This window comes from Corvus brachyrhynchos, unplaced genomic scaffold (assembly GCF_000691975.1).
Source record: "Corvus brachyrhynchos isolate BGI_N302 unplaced genomic scaffold, ASM69197v1 scaffold200, whole genome shotgun sequence".
Taxonomy (NCBI): Eukaryota; Metazoa; Chordata; class Aves; order Passeriformes; family Corvidae; genus Corvus; species Corvus brachyrhynchos.
This window is the reverse complement of record NW_008236184.1, coordinates 7,470,772-7,489,885: the sequence shown is the minus strand read 5'-3', so window position 1 is coordinate 7,489,885 and position 19,114 is coordinate 7,470,772. Positions and strand designations below refer to the sequence as shown.

The following is a 19,114-nucleotide window of genomic DNA, read 5'->3' as shown; positions in this document are numbered from 1 at the left end:
GCAGGACACTGAATGAGGCAGAGCAAGGGTTACAGCAGCATGAATTCCCGATTACCTGAGGGGCTGTGCTTATCCCAGGGCTCCTATTGAGATTTATGCAATCTCATATTACACTCGCTTGGCACACAGATTTTTTGTGGGAATCTGGAAGAGGAGGGATTGCTAGCTGGTGAAAAGAAATTGGAAGGCTGTGGTGGGTAGGGTGGGGCCTGGGAGATGGTAGCAAGGAATATGCCCAATAGCATAGTTCAGCACTGTCTGGGTTGTGCAGCCCAGCATTTAATCCCAAGCAACCAAAAGGCAAGGGAAAAACTCTTCCACTGCACTGGACCACAGCTCCCTTTGGTTTCCTAAAGCCAACAGCCTGACTCCATTGCCCTGCAGAGCCACAAGTGACAGAAATTTGCAGTGCTGTGAGGCCCCTTTCTTTCCCAAACACCAAATCAACTCAATGGTGTTTCTTTAAGGGACGTTTTAACCTCCAGTATGTTCATTTTAATGTATTAAGCTGTGTTTGGGTTTGGTCCGAAGGACAGTCCCAGCAAGGCTTTTGCTAAAGCCAGGCATTGCTGCTCTAATGAATTGTTTTAAGCAGCAGGTATTTCTATTTATTCTGGCATCAAATAAAAACCCGCCCTGGAATATACAGAAACATTCAACATGAACCACTATGGAAAATGTTTTTAATGTGAGAATTCCTTTTCCACTCAGAGCAAACCAGCTAGTCTTTGCCCTTTCCTTGGGGATGAATTCTCTGTTGTGACACTGGTAGGGGACTGGAAACAAATACAACACAGGGAGGAAGATTTAAATGAACAGTACAGGCAGGATGACCAGAATTGTCTCCTGCTGTGGACAGGCCACCCAGATGTGGCAAATGGCCAAGGAAAAGATAAAAATGTCCCTTATTCAGGTGTTTTACATGGAATAAAAAAAGCCTACTTGGAGACACAGTCCCTCGTTTGCCAAACCTGGGCATATTTGGAAATGCTTTACTGCGATAAACAGCCAGGAGATGGGAACGTTCTTCTCGAAACACTGATTCACTGATTCTGTGGAAAGAGTCTGGAAAACTATGTTTCTCAATCACCTCACTCTGTTCTTGTTTTTCTCCAGGCAGCTATTCCTTCAGCTCAGCCTGCCCCTCTGCAGTACACACATTCTGCTTTCTTTTCCCCGACATCAAGCCACAGAGGAGCACATGTGACCACAGCAGAGGTAAAGTCATTTTTAACCAGGGCAATTTAAGGATATTTAAGACACATTCTCATTTTCCATTTCCCAATTCCACACTGCCCCCAATTTTATTATTAGCTGAATACAGGGAAGCTTCAGCTTGGATCTGGGGTAACATGTACACCAAGGAATGAAGGCCAAGCTTTGCCCTGAAATATGCAGGATCATTCCTAACTAACCGTAAAGCTGCTTATTTGGCACTGGCAGTGGAAATATTGAACGAAAGGGGCATTCTCAATCTGCTTATGTCACAGAAAGGTTGGATTCTGACAGTGTGCAAGGCTCCAAGCTGCAGCCTGATATTAATAGTGAGACATTAAACTCGCAATTTGGCTGGCTCTGAGGCAGCTCCCTTGGAACACAGATTTTTCTGCAGGAAACGGCAGCTCTAGTTGGAGTCACAGCACGAGGGATGAGCCCAAAGCAGACTCTGGAATTTTGACTGGTGTGTGATGAGACTGTGTCACACAAAAAGAACCCTCCTGCTCAAACTGCAGAGTGTATCAGAGGTCCCACAGCAGAAGTTGTTGGAACACGACTGTTCCACACAGGAATATTGTTTTCCTTCCGTCCACCTCCTTTGGAATTCATCCATTCCCAGGCCTAACTTACCCAACCAAGTGGGGCAATGAGCATTAACAAACTATTTCTTACACAAACGTGGTTCTGTTCCGTGGTGCAGACAGTGGAGTATCACCCCACCAAGACATACCTACACATTTTCCCCATTTTTGAGCTTGTTTCTGCAATTATGTAACCTTCCACACTACCCTGGCAGCCGGGCCAAGAAAATTTGAACCAAGTCCCCAGAGCAACTGGTTTCAGTGAGGGACCCCTGCCAGAATACAAATACAAACCTCCTGCTGCTGTTTCTCGCTGTGTCTGCATGGCAGGCAAAGATTCCAGACAGGTTTTTCAATATGGATCTTTCAGAGCACAAATGAACACCTCTTAGGAGCCATTTAAACTTCGTAATCCCACTTCCGAACAACAGCTGGGGCTCAAGGCTTCCACCAGGGGAAGTTTTGCTTCCTTATTTCTCACAGTGTAAAGAAAATCAAGGCACTGTCACTGAAAATAACATTACCTACAGCACTCTGAGTCCTCTTATTTCAGTACATAAAATCCAACAGATTTCTTACAGTCTCTTGAACATGTCCAAGCAACATTAGATTCTGGACTTGTATTGCATCACACCCCAAGAACACCACACTCTTTATAGGAGACCTCCCTAAGCCATGCAATCTCCTGTAGCTTTGCACTCAAAATCCTCATTTCACAGAGGTAGACAGAAGCATTCAGAATGCAAGTGACTTGCCAAATGTCACACAATGAGTCAGTGCCAGAGCTGGGAATAGAAATCAGGAGTCTAAGAGTCCAGATACTCTGCCTTATATAGAGCAGCAGCCTGGTTTAGGAGAGAGGCTGCTCGCTGAATTTACAGGATGGCAGCACTGGCATTGTAAGGGCCAACCTCAGCCATAAGCAGGTGTAGAAACACACATGCATCTGCTGAGATCATGTTCTTCATCCATTCAAGTGTAAAGCAAGAAATGAAAGCAAGTTGCTGAGAACTTTGGAGAGTGCGACAACCGCAGCACCACCGTCAAGACCAAACGTGATGTCACTCACTGGAGTCACTTCTTGCTTTCACAGGCAGTCCTGCTGATTTGGAGAGGAGTATCTGGGAGCTGGAGTGAGAAACAGGAATCTGGCAACAGCAGAGATGGTTGAAACACCAAGATAAACCTTCATAAGCCAATATGGAGGATCAATGGGCATCCACCTGTCTCAATTGTTGCATTCATATTAAGCCCAAGTCACAGCCACACTACACTGCTGCTCTTATCACCCAGGTATGTGCACAGGGCAGAGAATGGTGGCTATTCTCTACAACTGACACCTCTTTCTCGCTATTCTGACAAACAAGGAAGATTGGAGAATCTTCTGCATGGTTAAAATTTAGTACTACCAACACTGATCACTTTCTCAAACCAGCTGCATGCCACAAAAGAACACTTATTAATTTATTCTTCTGCTGCCTACATGAAAAAAATGTAAATGGCACAACAAGGACAAATGGGGCACAGAAAATGTGTAAGTGAAGGTGTAAGTGCTTTGTTGCCACATAATCAAAGTGTCAGGGGAGAAGGTAGGAAAAGCAGGATTGAAGAAAGCAAAGAGGCCAGACTAGTTTTGTCCCAGGAACATTCACCCTTCTAAGTATCTTGGAAAACTATGCTGGAAAGAGTAACAAGTGAGTTTAACCTTCATTGCTGTGATCTTCTACTTTCTCCACTGCAGCCACAGCCTGCAGTAATTTGCAGCACAAGAAATAACTCGGGTATTGTAAGAACAGAGAAGTCATAAAAATATTTCCTTAGTCATGCTGTCTCTGGTAATATAATTCCCTGAATAGAGATCTTCAACAATACTCTCCTTAAATATGGAAAGAGCTCTGACTTTAGTCAGCATGTGTCTTCCATCAGCTTGTCTCTCTTTTTTTTTTTTTTTAAACTGCTTTATTGTATCTTACCACAGACACCTCCAGGTGCAGGTACACGGTGTAAAAACCTTCCTCAGTGGAAGTGTGTTTTCCATTGGACACAGAATAAATGCATTGTGAGAGATTCCAAATAGAAAAAACTTGGACACAGAGGCCAGTCCTTGCTCATGTGTATGTATCCTCCAGATCTGCATTTCCTTCTTTCACCTGATCCCCACACCAGGGAGGAAAGGACCTGCACTTCCCTCCCTGCTCTGCATCGTCCACTGTCAACATAACCCCTGCAAGTGTCTCCCTGAACACTGGAGTGTAAGAAAAGCTGAAAATTAGGATCCATCCCAAATTTACACAGAATGGAGGATAAGGGACCACTTGACTTTGAGGCAAATCTCAAAAAAAATCACGCCATCATCACAGAGAGGATGTTGGGCAGTGCCTCCAAACACTGCTGCTACTGTAGGGATTAAAAAAAACCCCAGGAGAACACAGTCAAGGTTACTGCTACCTGAGTGAAATAAATAAATAAAGTATTTAATGTGTGGGATGTAAGGACCCTGTGTATGCAGGCTTTGGATACGAGTAAAGGCAGTTAGGAAGTAGGAGGAGCAGGAGGCTGAAAAGAAGATTTAACTTGGCTTTCCTACAATGAGATATTCTTCTCCAGCGTCTGAGTGCCAGCTTGATCTGGCAATGCCACACAGGTTCTCACAATGGGAAATACACTCCTTAGTTAGCAAATTCTTGTTTGAGGTGAGAGAGAACTGAAAGGAACATCATACAGACACACCACAAGGCAGTTTCTTCTGTGTCCATTCCATAGCAGAAATACTTAAGAATAGTTCCTGAACCCAGAGACCTCCAGGGCTTAGAAGGGGTTAAAATTTAATGGATTACTTATAGTTCATACTCTACTCAGCTAATCTATATTTGCATCACAGAACAGCAAAACCAACATTACAGCAAACCAAAGAGTGAAAGATTGTCCAGAACACTCCTCTTAGCATAGAGGTGGCTATCAAAATACCCTCCCCTGCTTCTTGGACTTACCCACAGTGTCACAAGGCTCGTCTTTGTGCACGCAGAAATCTGTCCTAGAAAGAAAAACAGAACAGAAGTGAAATGTATCCTGTGCCTCCAGACTCCAGGCTAGGAAAAAGCAGTGGTACATGACTCACATATGGGTGTTGAGGTCTGGGGATTTTTTAAGGCTGCTGTGCAGTCTACACGATGACAACACAGATAGCACCACTGATTGCTATTGAGATTACAGGCAATTATATGAATCAGCCCCATATACCACAGTCCAACTTAACAGACTTAAGATTTAGCACCTAAAAGAGCCCTGCCTTAGTCCGTGATGTCACACTTATTCCACAACTAGATTAAAACTGAAGCTCTTCTTTTCACAAGAGAACTGTAACAAAAAGGAGCAGACACCCTGTGATGCACCCTAAAAGACAGTGGGAGTAGAAGAAGCGTGAGGCACAGCCTGAAGGCACAGAACTAATAATGTGTACCCAGAAATTCTCAATTCTTCAGGTTTTTCCTTCTTCTTCCACTAGAATAGAAAAGAACATGAAAAAAGCAGGACTAAACAGAGAAAGACAGATGTGACATGCAAGAAGAAAGAGAATTTCAGGATTTGCCAGGTAACAGGTAAATTGGCTTCAGCAAAATTGATCATAGTCAGATTTGCCATTTTATGGCTTGAATCCAACACAGAGAGATTCAAGAGACTCCATTTGGTTCCCCATATCTCATCAAGGCAGGAGAAGACACTACAGATGCCACTGGCACCCACAAATCAATGAGGGATCCATGGAGCTGTATTAAACAGAAACAGAATAAAAGCCTTGAAGCTCACCATCAAAGCACTGACACTTCCTGTGAGAAGCTTTAATACATGAGATTCCTCATGACAGAAAAACAAGTGTGTGAGGGAAAGTATTTTATAACTAAATTAATAGCTTGAATACATTTCAATAGGCACTTAGACCTAAACTTCTAGGAGCTCTCTTCACCAGGGCTGCTTTGCAGTGCAATCCACAATAAAGAGGAGCTGGAGAGAAACATCACATGTGCTAAAACATTTCAGAAATTCCTTAACCCAAGGGAACCTGAGGAACTGTAGTCTCTATCACCATGGCTTTCCTCACCCTGGGAGGAGGCAAGAGAATCCTGTTAGTACATTTGGAGTGTGCCATTTGAAATGCCTGAGTCCCCATGGGATTTGGAGTTTAAGAGTCTGGCAGGAGGAAAATCAAAAATACTCAGAGAAAGATAAATACTTAGAAAAAGAAAATACTTAAATATAAAAATAGATAAATATTAAAAGTGCTCTTTCCTTGAAGAAAGTTATGAAACTAAGGTTTATAGGAAAAGGGATTTAAGGCCCAGGACTGTGGCTGATGAATCCAGACCCTCCACACCAAACTCCTATGAAAGTCACAAATCAAGCTGTCAAGGGCTTGGAAGGAGAGCACAAACAGCCATTACCAGCTCTTGTTAAGCAGACATTGAAAACCAACCATGCTTCAGTGCAGAAAAACCATACCAACCATCAAAGTGTTAAAAAAATCAGACAGGAACCAAACAAAAATCGGAAGCTACGACCACACACCAGCCCCAGCTTTCATTTTTCACTGCAGCCCAACTGTGTCTCGACACCTTGGCATTCCAGCCCTTCCAAGGAAGACTAATGACAGTCTCCTGACGGAGCTGGCACCAGCGCGCCTGCTCGACTTCCCAGACCCAGCTTGACAGAGGTTTATTTAAGGACTTATTATGTTATATAAACTGGTAAATCAAACAGATGCTTTTCTTGTGACAACAGATAGCTGAACTATTAGTGGATGGCAGGAGGCCACAGCTAGAAAAGCCTCTCTCTCTCCAGAGCCTGTCCAGCACTGCAAATAACGCACAAAAAAATTCAGCTCCTTGCGCTGTCCCACAACAAAAGGTGGCTGGCACTTTCTGGCAGCTCCACAGAGGAATTACCACCATGCCATTAAATAATGGGTCTGTAAATGATCCAGCACAACTTCCAGGCTCTCCTACTGAGGTAGAATAACCCTTGTGTGTGAAGAGTGCTGTGATGCTGTTTGGTCAGGGAAGGGCTTGAAGCACATCAGCAGCAGAACTGAACATCACTGGCAATTCAAGTATAAAACCTGTTCAGCGCATCCTTAAAACTATCATAAACACAAGTCCAAGAGACTCCATCTTCTATTCAAATATATGTAAGAAAATTCCAGGATTTAAACCATCTGGACCATTGCAAATATTGTACCCCAAAACTCCGTGGCCAAACAGAAAAGCACATCCAGACCTTTAGTCACAAACAAGCTTGGTCTCAGTCTTCTTCCAAAGGCAAGGAGACACCTCATCACAAAACCCATTACTGAAACTCGTACAGTCCTACAGCCTGGAAGGGTGTTAAGAATGATCTGTCTCACCTGTGGCTCAGTCACACCAGTGATTTAAATGGCTCCATCCTAGCACCTGAAACTGATCTGCTTTTAAAAAAGTTTCAATCACAGGTGTCTCTCTGGCACATTTTTGAGCTCAACTGCACCTATATTTTTGAAGTGAGAGCTTGACATGACTGATACTATAATGATACTCAACAATATAGAAAAGGTATTTTAATACTCATTGCATGTGCAAAGGTCTCTTATCACAGAGACACAGTTCTATTAGCAGAAATTTTACAGAACTTTGTTGGAATAAAACTCTTTCTCCAGGAGCTGCAGTTCAAATTCAACATCCGACCTTATCACATGAGGTCTTGGACAATATATTGAAATCACAGCTCTAGCTGTGAACCAGTTTTACTCTTCACTTTTTAGCCACTGACTGAATCAAGCCAGACACAAGTTCTCATCCTGGGACCTGTGAAATTCTCAGTCATTATCATGTGTGGTACCCAGCAGAGGGTTTCCATTAGCAGAGTACAACAATTCTCAAAAAAATGACGAGTCAGTTGTTTTGTTCAATAAAAATAGCCAGAAGAGCTCAGAACTCCTCTACAGTCACTCTTCCCTCTGGCACCCACCAACTGGAAAAAAATACCTAACTATGCTAAACTAAACTCTGCAATTCAAGTCCTTCCTGTGAGACAGAAGGAAAGTAGTTGAACTGTGCAACAGGAATAAGAAGTATTCTATTAAATGGCCATTCCCAGCATCCTTCAAATGACATCTTTCGTCCAGTCTAACCCTGCAGGGTCATAAAGCTAAAGGACAGAGGAAACTGGTACAGTCCAGAACCTGCCAAAATAAACTTTCCACATCCATAGGTGCATTTAGTAGCACTATGTGCCCAGTTTCCTTGATGCACAGTGAATTCCTCCATTTGCCCATTTAATGGGAAGGCAAAGGGCTGGAGAAATGTGGAATGGAGGAACAGGCTGCAAATGGAACAACTACACCACTGTGTCAGGAAAAAACAAGTCTTTGCTTAAAGACAGCTCTGAATCCTGTTCCTGTCAGTGTTGGGACATTCTTTGCTCTGCTATCACATCACCTATAGTCTAATAGGTGACCCAAACACCTCCAGCCAGGAGCTGGGACAACATCAGTGTGCCTGAAGATTTCCCAGAGAATGCAAAAGACAGAGGGGGAATGTGTTTCAAATGAGACATGCTTCTAAAATCACTAAGATACAGATTCTGCAGACAGAAGTTATTCTGGTCAGCTGCCTGTTAAAATATGAAGTACACTATCCAAAGATGCCAGAGATCTGAATTTCTGCAAGTTCAAAACCAGAATTTGAATGAGAAAAGTCTGATGATTATAGAGACCACAACACTATATTCAGACCTTCAGGGCTGTGGCAGATTATTCCCACTGTCTCATTTATTTACTGAGCAGGACAAAGGTGCACCTTATTTCACAGGCACAGTGTGTCTCTTACCTGGAACTCAGGTGGATACTATTAAAATCCCACAGGAGGGATATCTGCCACCTGAGTAATCCACTTTTGCATACAAATGAGGGTATGGGAAACATCACTTAGAGGTGAAGTTTCAAAAGGCAAGCGTGCCTTGGTGTTTCAAATGAACCCAGCCAGATTGGAACCAGTGGGATTTCTTCAGAGCTTGACCCCAAAGAATCTGTTTCTAGTCCTTAAAGCAGCTGCAGCTGCTGAAAATTCAGCTTCTGCTTTTTCTGGCGCAATTGCTTGTGCTGGACATGGTGTTGCTCCCACATCCTCTACCACTGGTCCATCTGTACAGTCTGGGGAGGGTCCAGGGACACACACACACACAGTTCCAATGCCAAGAGGAGAAAAATTCATTTCCCTGGCACAGGAATGGGTCTGCTGGGCCAGAAGTCTTCCAAACAATGCGGCATCCTCCATGAGGCAGAAGCAGGATGGGTTAAGGATGACAGGACACAGCAAGAAAGAAGGAAAGACTCCAAGTACATACTGCTGGCCTATCCAGCAGGAAAAAAGCTGCTCCAATGCACAGCCATGTGCTTTCTGGCCTGAACTTTCTCACCAAAGCTGAATCTAGTTTCTAACCCAACCAAACCTGTACCTTCTCAGCTATTCCCACTGCAAAACCCTGCAAATCCATTGAACAATTCCTCCTACAAATTCTTTCTACAGTTCTTCCTCAGATGCCTGAGTCCAACTCAGTTAGCCTGACATTATGCATTCAATTTTGAAGGCTGCAGAGAGTCTGCAGAGATGAAATGCTCTGCTCATTCCCCCCGCCCCGCGCTTGGAGCCCATCAGAAGAGATTCTCTCTGCCTCACTTGTCATGCAGGACAACTGGATGGCCAGATGAGTTTAACAAAAATGTTCGTTATTTATTTAGGCCCTGATCCAATGGAGCACATGCTTAACTATAACCAGGATGTTCAGCCCGTTGACTTCAAAGGAACTATTCCCCCTGTCTAAACTGTTAAGTATCTGCACAAGTGCTTGGTGGACTCCAGTGAATAGAGGAGGGAGCAGGGTTTGGGGGAGCTGCACACACATCTGTGGAGGAGCTTTCTCAGGAACTCTGCTGGCCTCATGCCCTGCTCACCAGCTCTTTGACTGAAAACTCACCAGAATGCCATGGATAGTTTGTATTGGGGTTGTTAACACAAATCTAACGCAAGAGATTATTACAATCAGCATGGTAGTTTATGCAAAAACATGTATTTCTACTTAAATTGTTGGCAGAGAAAATAGGTGAAAGAGGTGAGTAATATTGAACTGCAATACAGGTATTTCCTGTCTCAAACTGGGGAAGAAGGGGTAGGAAGTAGTGTTTTACTAGCCCCATGAGCATCCATATCACACCATAATTTTGTGCTCACTTTAATTATTCAGAGATCACTTCTGTAATAATCAATACTTCATTTACATCTTAAAGGATGCAAAAAACTTAAAACACCATAGATTTGCTAATCAAAATTTGCTAATCAAAATTTGCTAATCAAAATTTGCTAATCAAAATTTGCTAATCAAAATTTGCTAATCAAAATTTGCTAATCAAAATTTGCTAATCAAAATTTGCTAATCAAAATTTGCTAATCAAAATTTGCTAATCAAAATTTGCTAATCAAAATTTGCTAATCAAAATTTGCTAATCAAAATTTGCTAATCAAAATTTGCTAATCAAAATTTGCTAATCAAAATTTGCTAATCAAAATTTGCTAATCAAAATTTGCTAATCAAAATTTGCTAATCAAAATTTGCTAATCAAAATTTGCTAATCAAAATTTGATTCCCATGTGGGGAACATGGGACTTGCATTGTATTGTGAGGTTGGGCTCAGGTAGTTAGAGGAAAAAAGACTGTTGTCCCTACAACACCCTTTTTCTTGCTTTATCTGATGTGTTTGACACATCAGTAAGTTCAGAGCTCCAGGATGCAAAGAATTTTGCTCAAGTATTTCTAAAGAGATCATTTCACATCTGAAATAAATGCAGGAGTTTTCAAATACACAAACCAATGAGGAATGACACCCCTCCTCTACCCCAGTTGTGATAGAGGAGAGGTGTTAAAGTGTTTATTTCCTCGGGCAAAGAGAGAGCAAATTAATTTAGTTTATGGTATTTCTCTCCCCCTTTCCTTAGGAGATAACTCCCTCCCCACTGCTGACGCACTGTCTGCTCCTCTCAGACTGCTCAGTTGAGTAATCCCTAATTGCACACAGAGCACCTGAGCTCAGCTGTGTTCTCAGTTCCACACCTTCTTTCTCCTAGGAAGGAGGGCTCCAAAACCTCCCCTGTTTTTTTCCACTCCTACCAGCTGGTGTAAGAAAACCTCCTGTGCTACAGCCACATCCTGATCCTGACTGTGACACAGAAGAGTGACCATGACTGTGACACTTTGGCTCAAGAGGAAAGATGCCTTTGTACAATCTTGTTAAGAATGTACAAAAGACAGATCACTTTCATCAGAGGCATCTGAACAGCAAATGTATCATCTTTTTCTTAGATTTCTGCTTGACCAGATAACCCCATCACTAACCATGGGCATTATTAGATGAAGTACACTGATAAACCAGACCTTCCCATACCTGGTCACAAAAACAGCAGCATCCACAGGAGGGGTGTCATCCCTGGCACCAGGAACCTGGTTGTTACCAAGGTATTTTGCCCCACCATATTCTTCATTTTGCCACTGACAGAAGCTCTCCAGAGATCTCTCTCCATGATGCCCAATGGACAACTTCGCCTTTGGGGGGGAGAAAAAAGGAGATATAAAAGGAGAAATATCAGCCACAGTCTTTAGATAAAGCATCAGACCTCTCTGTAACAGTTAACTCCTGAGACTGGTTTGCAGCTACAAGCAGACAGATTTACCAGGAAGGATAAATAAAAGGATTCTGATTCCTTTCACTCCTACAGCCCCTGTACTTCCCACCTTTAATACTGCCACTTTTAATGGTGAACTGGAACAGGCAACTCCTCACAGTTTGTGATGCTGAGGCCAGACCTGTCCCACATCCCCCTCCCACCCTGTGGGACACCACAATGCAATTCCAGGAGCAAGGGAGAAAGGAGTTGGAACTCACAGGGCGATTGTGAAGCAGGACTAGTTTGGTGACTCGAATGTTGACTTTAATTCCCAGGCTTTGATGCTGGAACATGTTGTACACCTGTCAAAAAGCAAAGAAAACATCCAGAGTGTATTAGTGGCAATACCAAGACCTCGTAATAGTTGAAGAAACTAATTGTGACTAAAGTTAGACACTTGTCCTTCTAAAAACTGACACAAAAAACTCCCATAAAAGGATTGTGCTACTACACTCAGTAAAATAAAGACTTTTTAAGAGTTACTGTGGAAAGGATAGAAATATTCCAAAGGAACTCTAAACATAAAGTCTCAGGAGCACGGACATACGTTACGAAGCATCCAACTAACATGGATCTTCAGCATTTAAATATCAGAGCTATCTGAATGCAAGATGAAATAATGGTGTGTTTTAGACTTCAGGAAATAGAATGGAAAAGCAATTTCCCTCTGTTATTTTCATATCTTATATAAGAGAATAGTAATAAGGCAGCACATAATGACACAAGCCTCAGGAAATACAAAAATAGCACCGGAAACTACCTTACTACTTTCTCCAGATTTTGCATTCCAGCTCAGATACTTCACCTCATTTTTATAGGTTAGAATATAAGATCTTAATTGATGCCAGAATTTGATTCCACCCATTTCTCTGTGTACAAATGTTTTAACTAGACAGTATCAAGAAAGGTGAGGGAAGGGTTTATCTTAAAAAGGTGTAAAATGCCACATAAAAGATCTTGGGTGAATATTGTATCCCCTGCTTAATAAAAAAAACCAAAATCAAGACCAGTGAAGAGAGACTCCTGACAAATGGGAGGCAGGTTTGGCCCCAGGTAAGCAATATTCCTTCCTCACAGCTCGTTTGGCTACAAGCATCACCCAGGCTCAGTAACTTCCTACAGCAAACCTGAGACACGAGCAGATCTTGCACATTATGTTTTCAACGCTTGGTATTTTTCCTACTTGTGCAAATACTCAGGAATGTGCTCAGTGGAAGAGTGCTCTGGAACTCTCCAGTGCTTGGGGTTGGATTTAAGCACACACGTAAATGTTTCCTACAATTTAGGCACAGACTGCAAGACAGAGCTACTCAGTGTTTGACCCAGTGACCTTCAGCTGAGCACAATGAGCCATTTATCTTCCCTGAGGCTCGTGTAGAAGTGCCCACAAGGGCTGGCACTATTTGCTTAGCCTGGGGATGTGTTGGTAGAGCAGTTCGGGCCTCTCACTACAGACCTGGTGGGGATAAACTTGACACTTGCAGAGAAGGGCTCCGACCAATGACCCGTTTAAGTGGAGACCTGGACCTTCAGCTGGGAGGGTCACTGGGGAACCAGGCTGAGGGAGTCAACCCCTGCTGCACCCCTGCAGAGGCTGACAGACACTTCCCTGGGATGGCTGGATAGATGGCTGGATGGATGGCTGGATGGATGTCTTTGGTGTCCCAGCTCTCCACTAGCTCTGGCCACCCCATGAAGTTCCCACTCATGAAAGGAGGATAAGTCCAGCAAACAGGTCCTTATCACTGAGCCTGGTGGTGCTGGTGCTTGGCTTCCCATCAGAGCAGACAAGCTGCCTCCAGACCTGGCACGGACACATCCAAACACCACCAACTTCCAAAGGGTGTTTTCCCTGGCAAAACTTGCACACCAAGCACCAGCTGCTGGAGAGCTCAGGATGCAATCTTGAAAGTTGTCAGCCCTTCCTCCTTTTCTCTTGTGCCCTCTGTCCTATGGATAACTCTGACTGCACTTTTATTCCCATCCACTAGTGATCTCAGAAGAGCTCAAGCAGCAGCAATTGGACACTAAACAAAAAAAAAAGCCACTGGGAGTGCAAGACGCTCCACTTTGCCTGTTTATGCAAGCTTTGTTTGCTTATTTTCTTAAATGAAGCCCAGAGGAGCCCCACACTGATGGCAGTTTGTGTTGCCTAGCAGGAACATTAACCTTTCCCTCAGAGAGGGAGATCACTTAACAGTTACAGACAACACACACTTGACTTGGAGAAAATTTAATTTGCCAATTAAAATAATCTATATACAGAGAAAAAAAAGATAAAACAACACCTTCCTCTCACCTCATCTTTACTCCTGCATTCCTGACTCCTTCCCCCTCACCCAGAGCCATGCAGGTGGATGGGGAAAGGGGACTGTCCTCAGCCTGTAACAGCTCTCTCTGCTGCTCCTTCCTCCTCACACTCTTTTCCCTGTTGCAGTATGGATCACCTTCATGGGCTGCAATTCCTGTCAGGAGAGCCTGCTCCAGCATGGGCTCCTCTCCTCAGGTCACAATGTTCTTCAGGAAACAGCCACCTGCCCCACCATGGTCTCCCCACAGGCTGGAGGGCAACCTCTGCTCCAGCATCTGGAGCTCCTCATCCTCCTGCTCTGACCTGGGTGCTCACATGGATTTTTTCCCCACTTTTTTCCACGATGCAGCTTTTTCCCCTCTTCTGAAGATGTTTTCGCAGAGGCACCCCAGCTCTCCTGACAGGCTCTGCTGTGCCCTGTGGTTAGGGCTGGGACCATCTGCATCCAGCAAGGGGCAGCTCCAGGTCTCAGCCCCACTGCCAGCTGCACCCACACACTGTCCTTTCAGAGGGAAACTTCTCTGGGATCATGGGCTTTAAGGCTAGAAGGAATCCCAAGGAGAAGGCAAACAGACTTTTAAATGGTTTGAATAAAAAAACATGAGTCTGATACAGCTCAGGTTGTTCACAGCTGACGTTAAACCAGGCCGTGCCCAAAGGAAGCATCATCACAGAATCCAGCTGATTGTAACAATAAATAAAATAAAAGAATTCAAATACATAGGCCTTTCCTGCTAAGAATGGAATTCCATCACAGCAGCAACAACGTTCTGCTTTTCTCACCCAGCCAACAAGGAGACCAAACCCCACAGACTCAGCGCGTCCAAACTGTTCAACACCACATCCAAGTGTCCGTCACCAGCACGTGCCAAGTGAGGTGGATAAGTGGTACCAGGGGATGAGGAATGGGATTTCCCACTGCAGATGTTCTCAAGATTTCCTGCTGCATGGACAGAGAGACTGACTCACAGACACCTCCCTGCCCACTCCCAACACCATGGGCCACCCTTCCTGAAGCCTGCAATTGCATCACACCCCTCAGGCTGCTGTGACTACTTCCAACAGGGGAAAAGTGAAAATATTTGGGGTGGTTTAGAACCTTTTAATAAAATAAGGGAGCTGGGAACAGAAGTGTCAGAACCTCCCATGGAACCAAATGCAAAGGTTACGGGTTTAGGACACCACCACAAGTGGCAGAAAGCAGCTTGGCTGGAACAGAAATGGAGGTTCTGGATCACTGGGCTGAAAAGAAGGGATCGGAAAAGTGGTCAATTGGACTGAAGCGCTGTCGGTGCCCTGCTGCAGGTGAACTTCTACACTGTATTGACTTCTCTATGAGGAGTCATCAAAAGTAGAGAGTGAGATCTGGAAAGAGGAAATATACAAACAGGAAATAATACAAAACAGACAGAAAAAAATGGAAGGGGAAGGGCAGTAGAACAACAAGAAGAAGAAAGTCTGTCTCTGGCATCTCCACCCTTCATCTGCATTTCTCTGACAGAGCTTTACTGTACAGAATGCCCTAAAGAAAACAGGAAAGCTTGAAGGCTGGACCATCCTCCTCTGCTTGCATTCCTCCTCCCTCTCTTTCTCGTTACAGCTCTGACATAGAAGGGGCAGAACAAATGCAGTTTTGGCATAAGCTGTCCAGGCCTGCCCCAGCACGCACAAAGCAAACGCAGACATAAGGAATTGGGCTGAGAGAGGAACTAAACTACATCATTTTAATTTTTTTTTTAATTCTCAAGAGCTTCCTCTGCAGGTGGATGGTGGGAGGAGACGTGTGTGTTTCAGATGTTCTGGAGTTCAGAACAGCAACCCTGAGGGTAAATTGACTTCTTTTTTTTCTTTTTTCTTCCCTAAGCGCTGCATACAAGCAGGAGCCTTCCCATTGCCTTGGCTGCTGGATGAGGTTTGGACAGCAGAAGCCTTAGTCAGGTTACTGAGGTTGTCTTTCTCTCATTTTGAAAAGTGCTATAGGATTTCTAACACCCCCCTAAAGCCAAGCTTTCAAATTACTCCTTTAAACATTATGAAAAAGAGCATATTCATAGCTCTTTATAAGATACAGTTGACATAACTCTTTCTCCTGGGGCTGCTGGAGCGAAAAGAGAAATCTGTAGACAGTGATCAGACACTCAGATCCTTTTCCCTTATGTTCCCTTATGTCCCTGTTCCCCTCATGAAAATGCCAGACCAGGGTAAGGGAGCTGATTATGAGTGGCAGCTCTGGAGCCTTTATGTGCCAGCCCCCAAGAGCACAGACATCTAAATCCATCAATGCAAGCATGATAAAAATGATTTTATCTGCTTTTTTAACATAAAAAACCCTCAGAGGGGAAATCCAAAATGAAAAAGAATCTGTGGAGTGTAAAATCAGGCTTCAGAGAGCAAAACATTATCATTCCTAAAGAACAACATAAGAATTTTCCCTCTTAATGACATCCAAAGGATCGCTAACTTCAAGTTCCTGCCTGCTGCTTCAAAGAGCTTCCACAGTAATCGCATGGTTTAGCAACAGCTGCAGGAGAACCGACACTGCAGAAACCCACCCTCCATGCTGCCTTCTCTGAGAAAAAGGCAAGCTCCAAACCAAGCCACAGTTGTAATGTATTCCAAAACCCAAAAAAATGCACTTAGGGGACAAAAAAAGCCCCAAACCAACCCAAATCCTTTTTTTTAGGTTTTCAAACCCATAGAGAGCAGCTGTTAAATAACTATGCTGTGGTCTTGGAAATTCAGAAATTCAGACGTCTCTGTCCCTAAGTGCTCAGAGGGTCAGTCTGGGTGGGACTTGGTTTGCAAAGTCAGCTCTGCAGAACTTCAAAGAGCCAACATCCACAACTCACTGTTCAGGGACTGGCTGAAAACAGTAACCCCTCATCTTCAACAACACAACAGCCAAGGACAGGACTTTCCAAAGCGCCTCATCCTTATTTATCACCATTTGAACCAGTTATCTCCAGAACCACTTGAATCAGTTCTCTCCAGAAAGCTGAAAACCTAAACTATGAAGACCAGCCACAGCAGAGGCCAGGGCAGTTCCTAGAATCTCCTTTTTCCTTTACTGGTCACTTCTTTCAGATGAAAAGCAAACACACAAGCAAACAGAAGCATAAAACTCCTGCAAGAACAGAACATCCATCCTAACAGCTCCACATGGATGTAAATGCAGTGAGAAATTATAGTTGCCAGATGCAGACTAACAGAATGAGTGAGCAAAATAAGCATGTTTTTAAGCTTGTTTTACCACAAAGGCACTTGGGTTTGGAATTCAGAGGAAGTTCTAAACACTGGTGACTACAGAAGAAGGGCATGAACAGGAGATGCTCTCAAGCCAAAGGTGAGACAAGAACTGGAATGCAAACACTGCAACAAAGCTCAAGAACAAGGGAGTTTAACTTAGAAAAAGAGATCAGCGCCTATATTTAAGTAGCTGGTTTTGCATTTCCACAGCTCTGCTGGTATTGCTCCCTGCCCATGTTCTTCCATTCCTCATGCCCACAGTCTCATTCCCTTGCTAAGGCTGCAGCTGTGCGTGGTGGCATTTGACAACAACTTTATCACCTGTTTGGAAAATCGTGCAGAATCAAACACCTTGCCAGAAAACAAGGAAAGATTTCTTTTTAGCAGTGGTGACTTAAAAAAAAGCCAACTCAAATGCCTGGAGCTGTGCTTGTTCCTACTCATATGTTACAGAGTATCTCAGAGGGAAATTCTTCCATGATCTTGGAAAAATCTGTCTTATAATTTCAAATATTAGTTTAGTAAATGGAAGAGCCTGCACCTCTACAGTGACATTCACAAAAAACAAGTACATCTAATGTGAGTCTATTCTCTGTTCAGGGGGATGGAACTACAGAATTTCATTAAAAACACAGCATTTGCTACATGAACTACCACCTGTTATTTCTGGGTTCCAAAATGGGTTTGCTGTGCTTTTTAGCTGTTATTCTAGAGGAGGGTGGTGGGGTTTTTTTCTCTAAGATTCTCATTCACCAAGGGAGCAATAAACCTGTATTTTGCAATGCTGACTTTTTTCCCCTTCAGAAATTCTTGTAACATAAATAGATATTAAATACTTTAAGGCAGATCACTTTATTTAAAATGCCTATAAATATAAAATGCATTAATAAGACCTCTTAATGCTTGTTTTGTGGTTTGACAGTAAACGTAATGGCTTACAGAGAGGAGTTAAGTTAATATACCCCTGACCAGTAATGTTCTATTTGCTTAAATGCAAGCATCCAAGCCAAAATTAACATTCTGGTTTCTTTTAGAGGCAGCCTGCCATCCTGCAGTATAGCTGAATAAGCACTGCCTAATATCACGGGGCAAATCCTGTCCCCCAGCTAACAGTCACCCAAGGCTGAGAGGGAGGCAGGAAACAAAGATCCCAAGCAGTCAAGAGCTTGGCTCAGACCTACTCAAAGCACAGGACTCTCTCTCTGAAATATATTTTTCTGAATTACTCTTCAGCTTCTTTTCCTGGGGTGAAGGTCAGCTTTCATTACCTAAATGTAACATTGAAATTCCCTTTAATTTTCCTGAATTTCACCTGGTTTTATTGCCACAGAATAAAGGATTTATGCAATGATGCCATAATATGTGTTTGCCTATTATTATTCCTCACTATCTTTTGGTCTTGCCAGTCACTTACAAGCAGTTTTCTTCAGAGGCCTGAAAAATATTCCTAAGAGCGTGGGAATGTAGGTGGTCAAGGAAGAGACTCTTCCATTACTCCTCTGAAGGCTGAAAAGATGAAACATGAATTCAAATCCTATCAGACATCAAAAAAAACTCACACGAGTGAGCCCCCAGGAGCAATGACTTAACAGTGGGAAGCATTTCAGCTGGACCTTGCACCTGAGGAGATGTCACATGAATGTATTCCTCATTCAAGAGTCCTCTTCCATGTGCTCTCTCCAGTGTCTAGTAAAGGGGTGAGCTCACACTACAGCATCAGAACCAAGCTTAAAAGCCCATCAGCCTAATCCATTGGAAACTAAGCTTCAATATTTGTTTAATAAATGGGTCTAGAGAACCCAACCCATCTATCAGCACCTCCCCACACAGATTTATTCACACCTGGCAAGCTGATGTTGCTGAGATGTTCTGCAGTACCTCAGCCCAGACAGGCAACAGGACTCAAAGACCCACAGCCATCTTTTATTTAAGACCTGGTCCATCAGTGTGTTCATCCCTAACAACCTTCACAGGCTGAAAAGGCTACACAACACAGAGATCCCCAATGGCCA

General features: G+C 43.5%; 1 protein-coding gene across 1 annotated transcript in view; it reads right to left on the bottom strand.

Annotated features, from left to right (window-relative positions):
• The window catches only part of ADAMTS17 (ADAM metallopeptidase with thrombospondin type 1 motif 17), a 149,185-nt gene that overhangs the window by 116,248 nt on the left and 13,823 nt on the right, over positions 1-19,114 (bottom strand). Inside the window, exons 4-6 of the mRNA XM_008638660.2 lie at positions 11,764-11,847; positions 11,266-11,423; positions 4,790-4,833 (exon numbers count right to left, since the gene is read on the bottom strand). Of these exons, the coding sequence (XP_008636882.1) occupies positions 4,790-4,833; positions 11,266-11,423; positions 11,764-11,847 (286 nt within the window). The remainder of the gene's footprint in view (positions 1-4,789; positions 4,834-11,265; positions 11,424-11,763; positions 11,848-19,114) is intronic.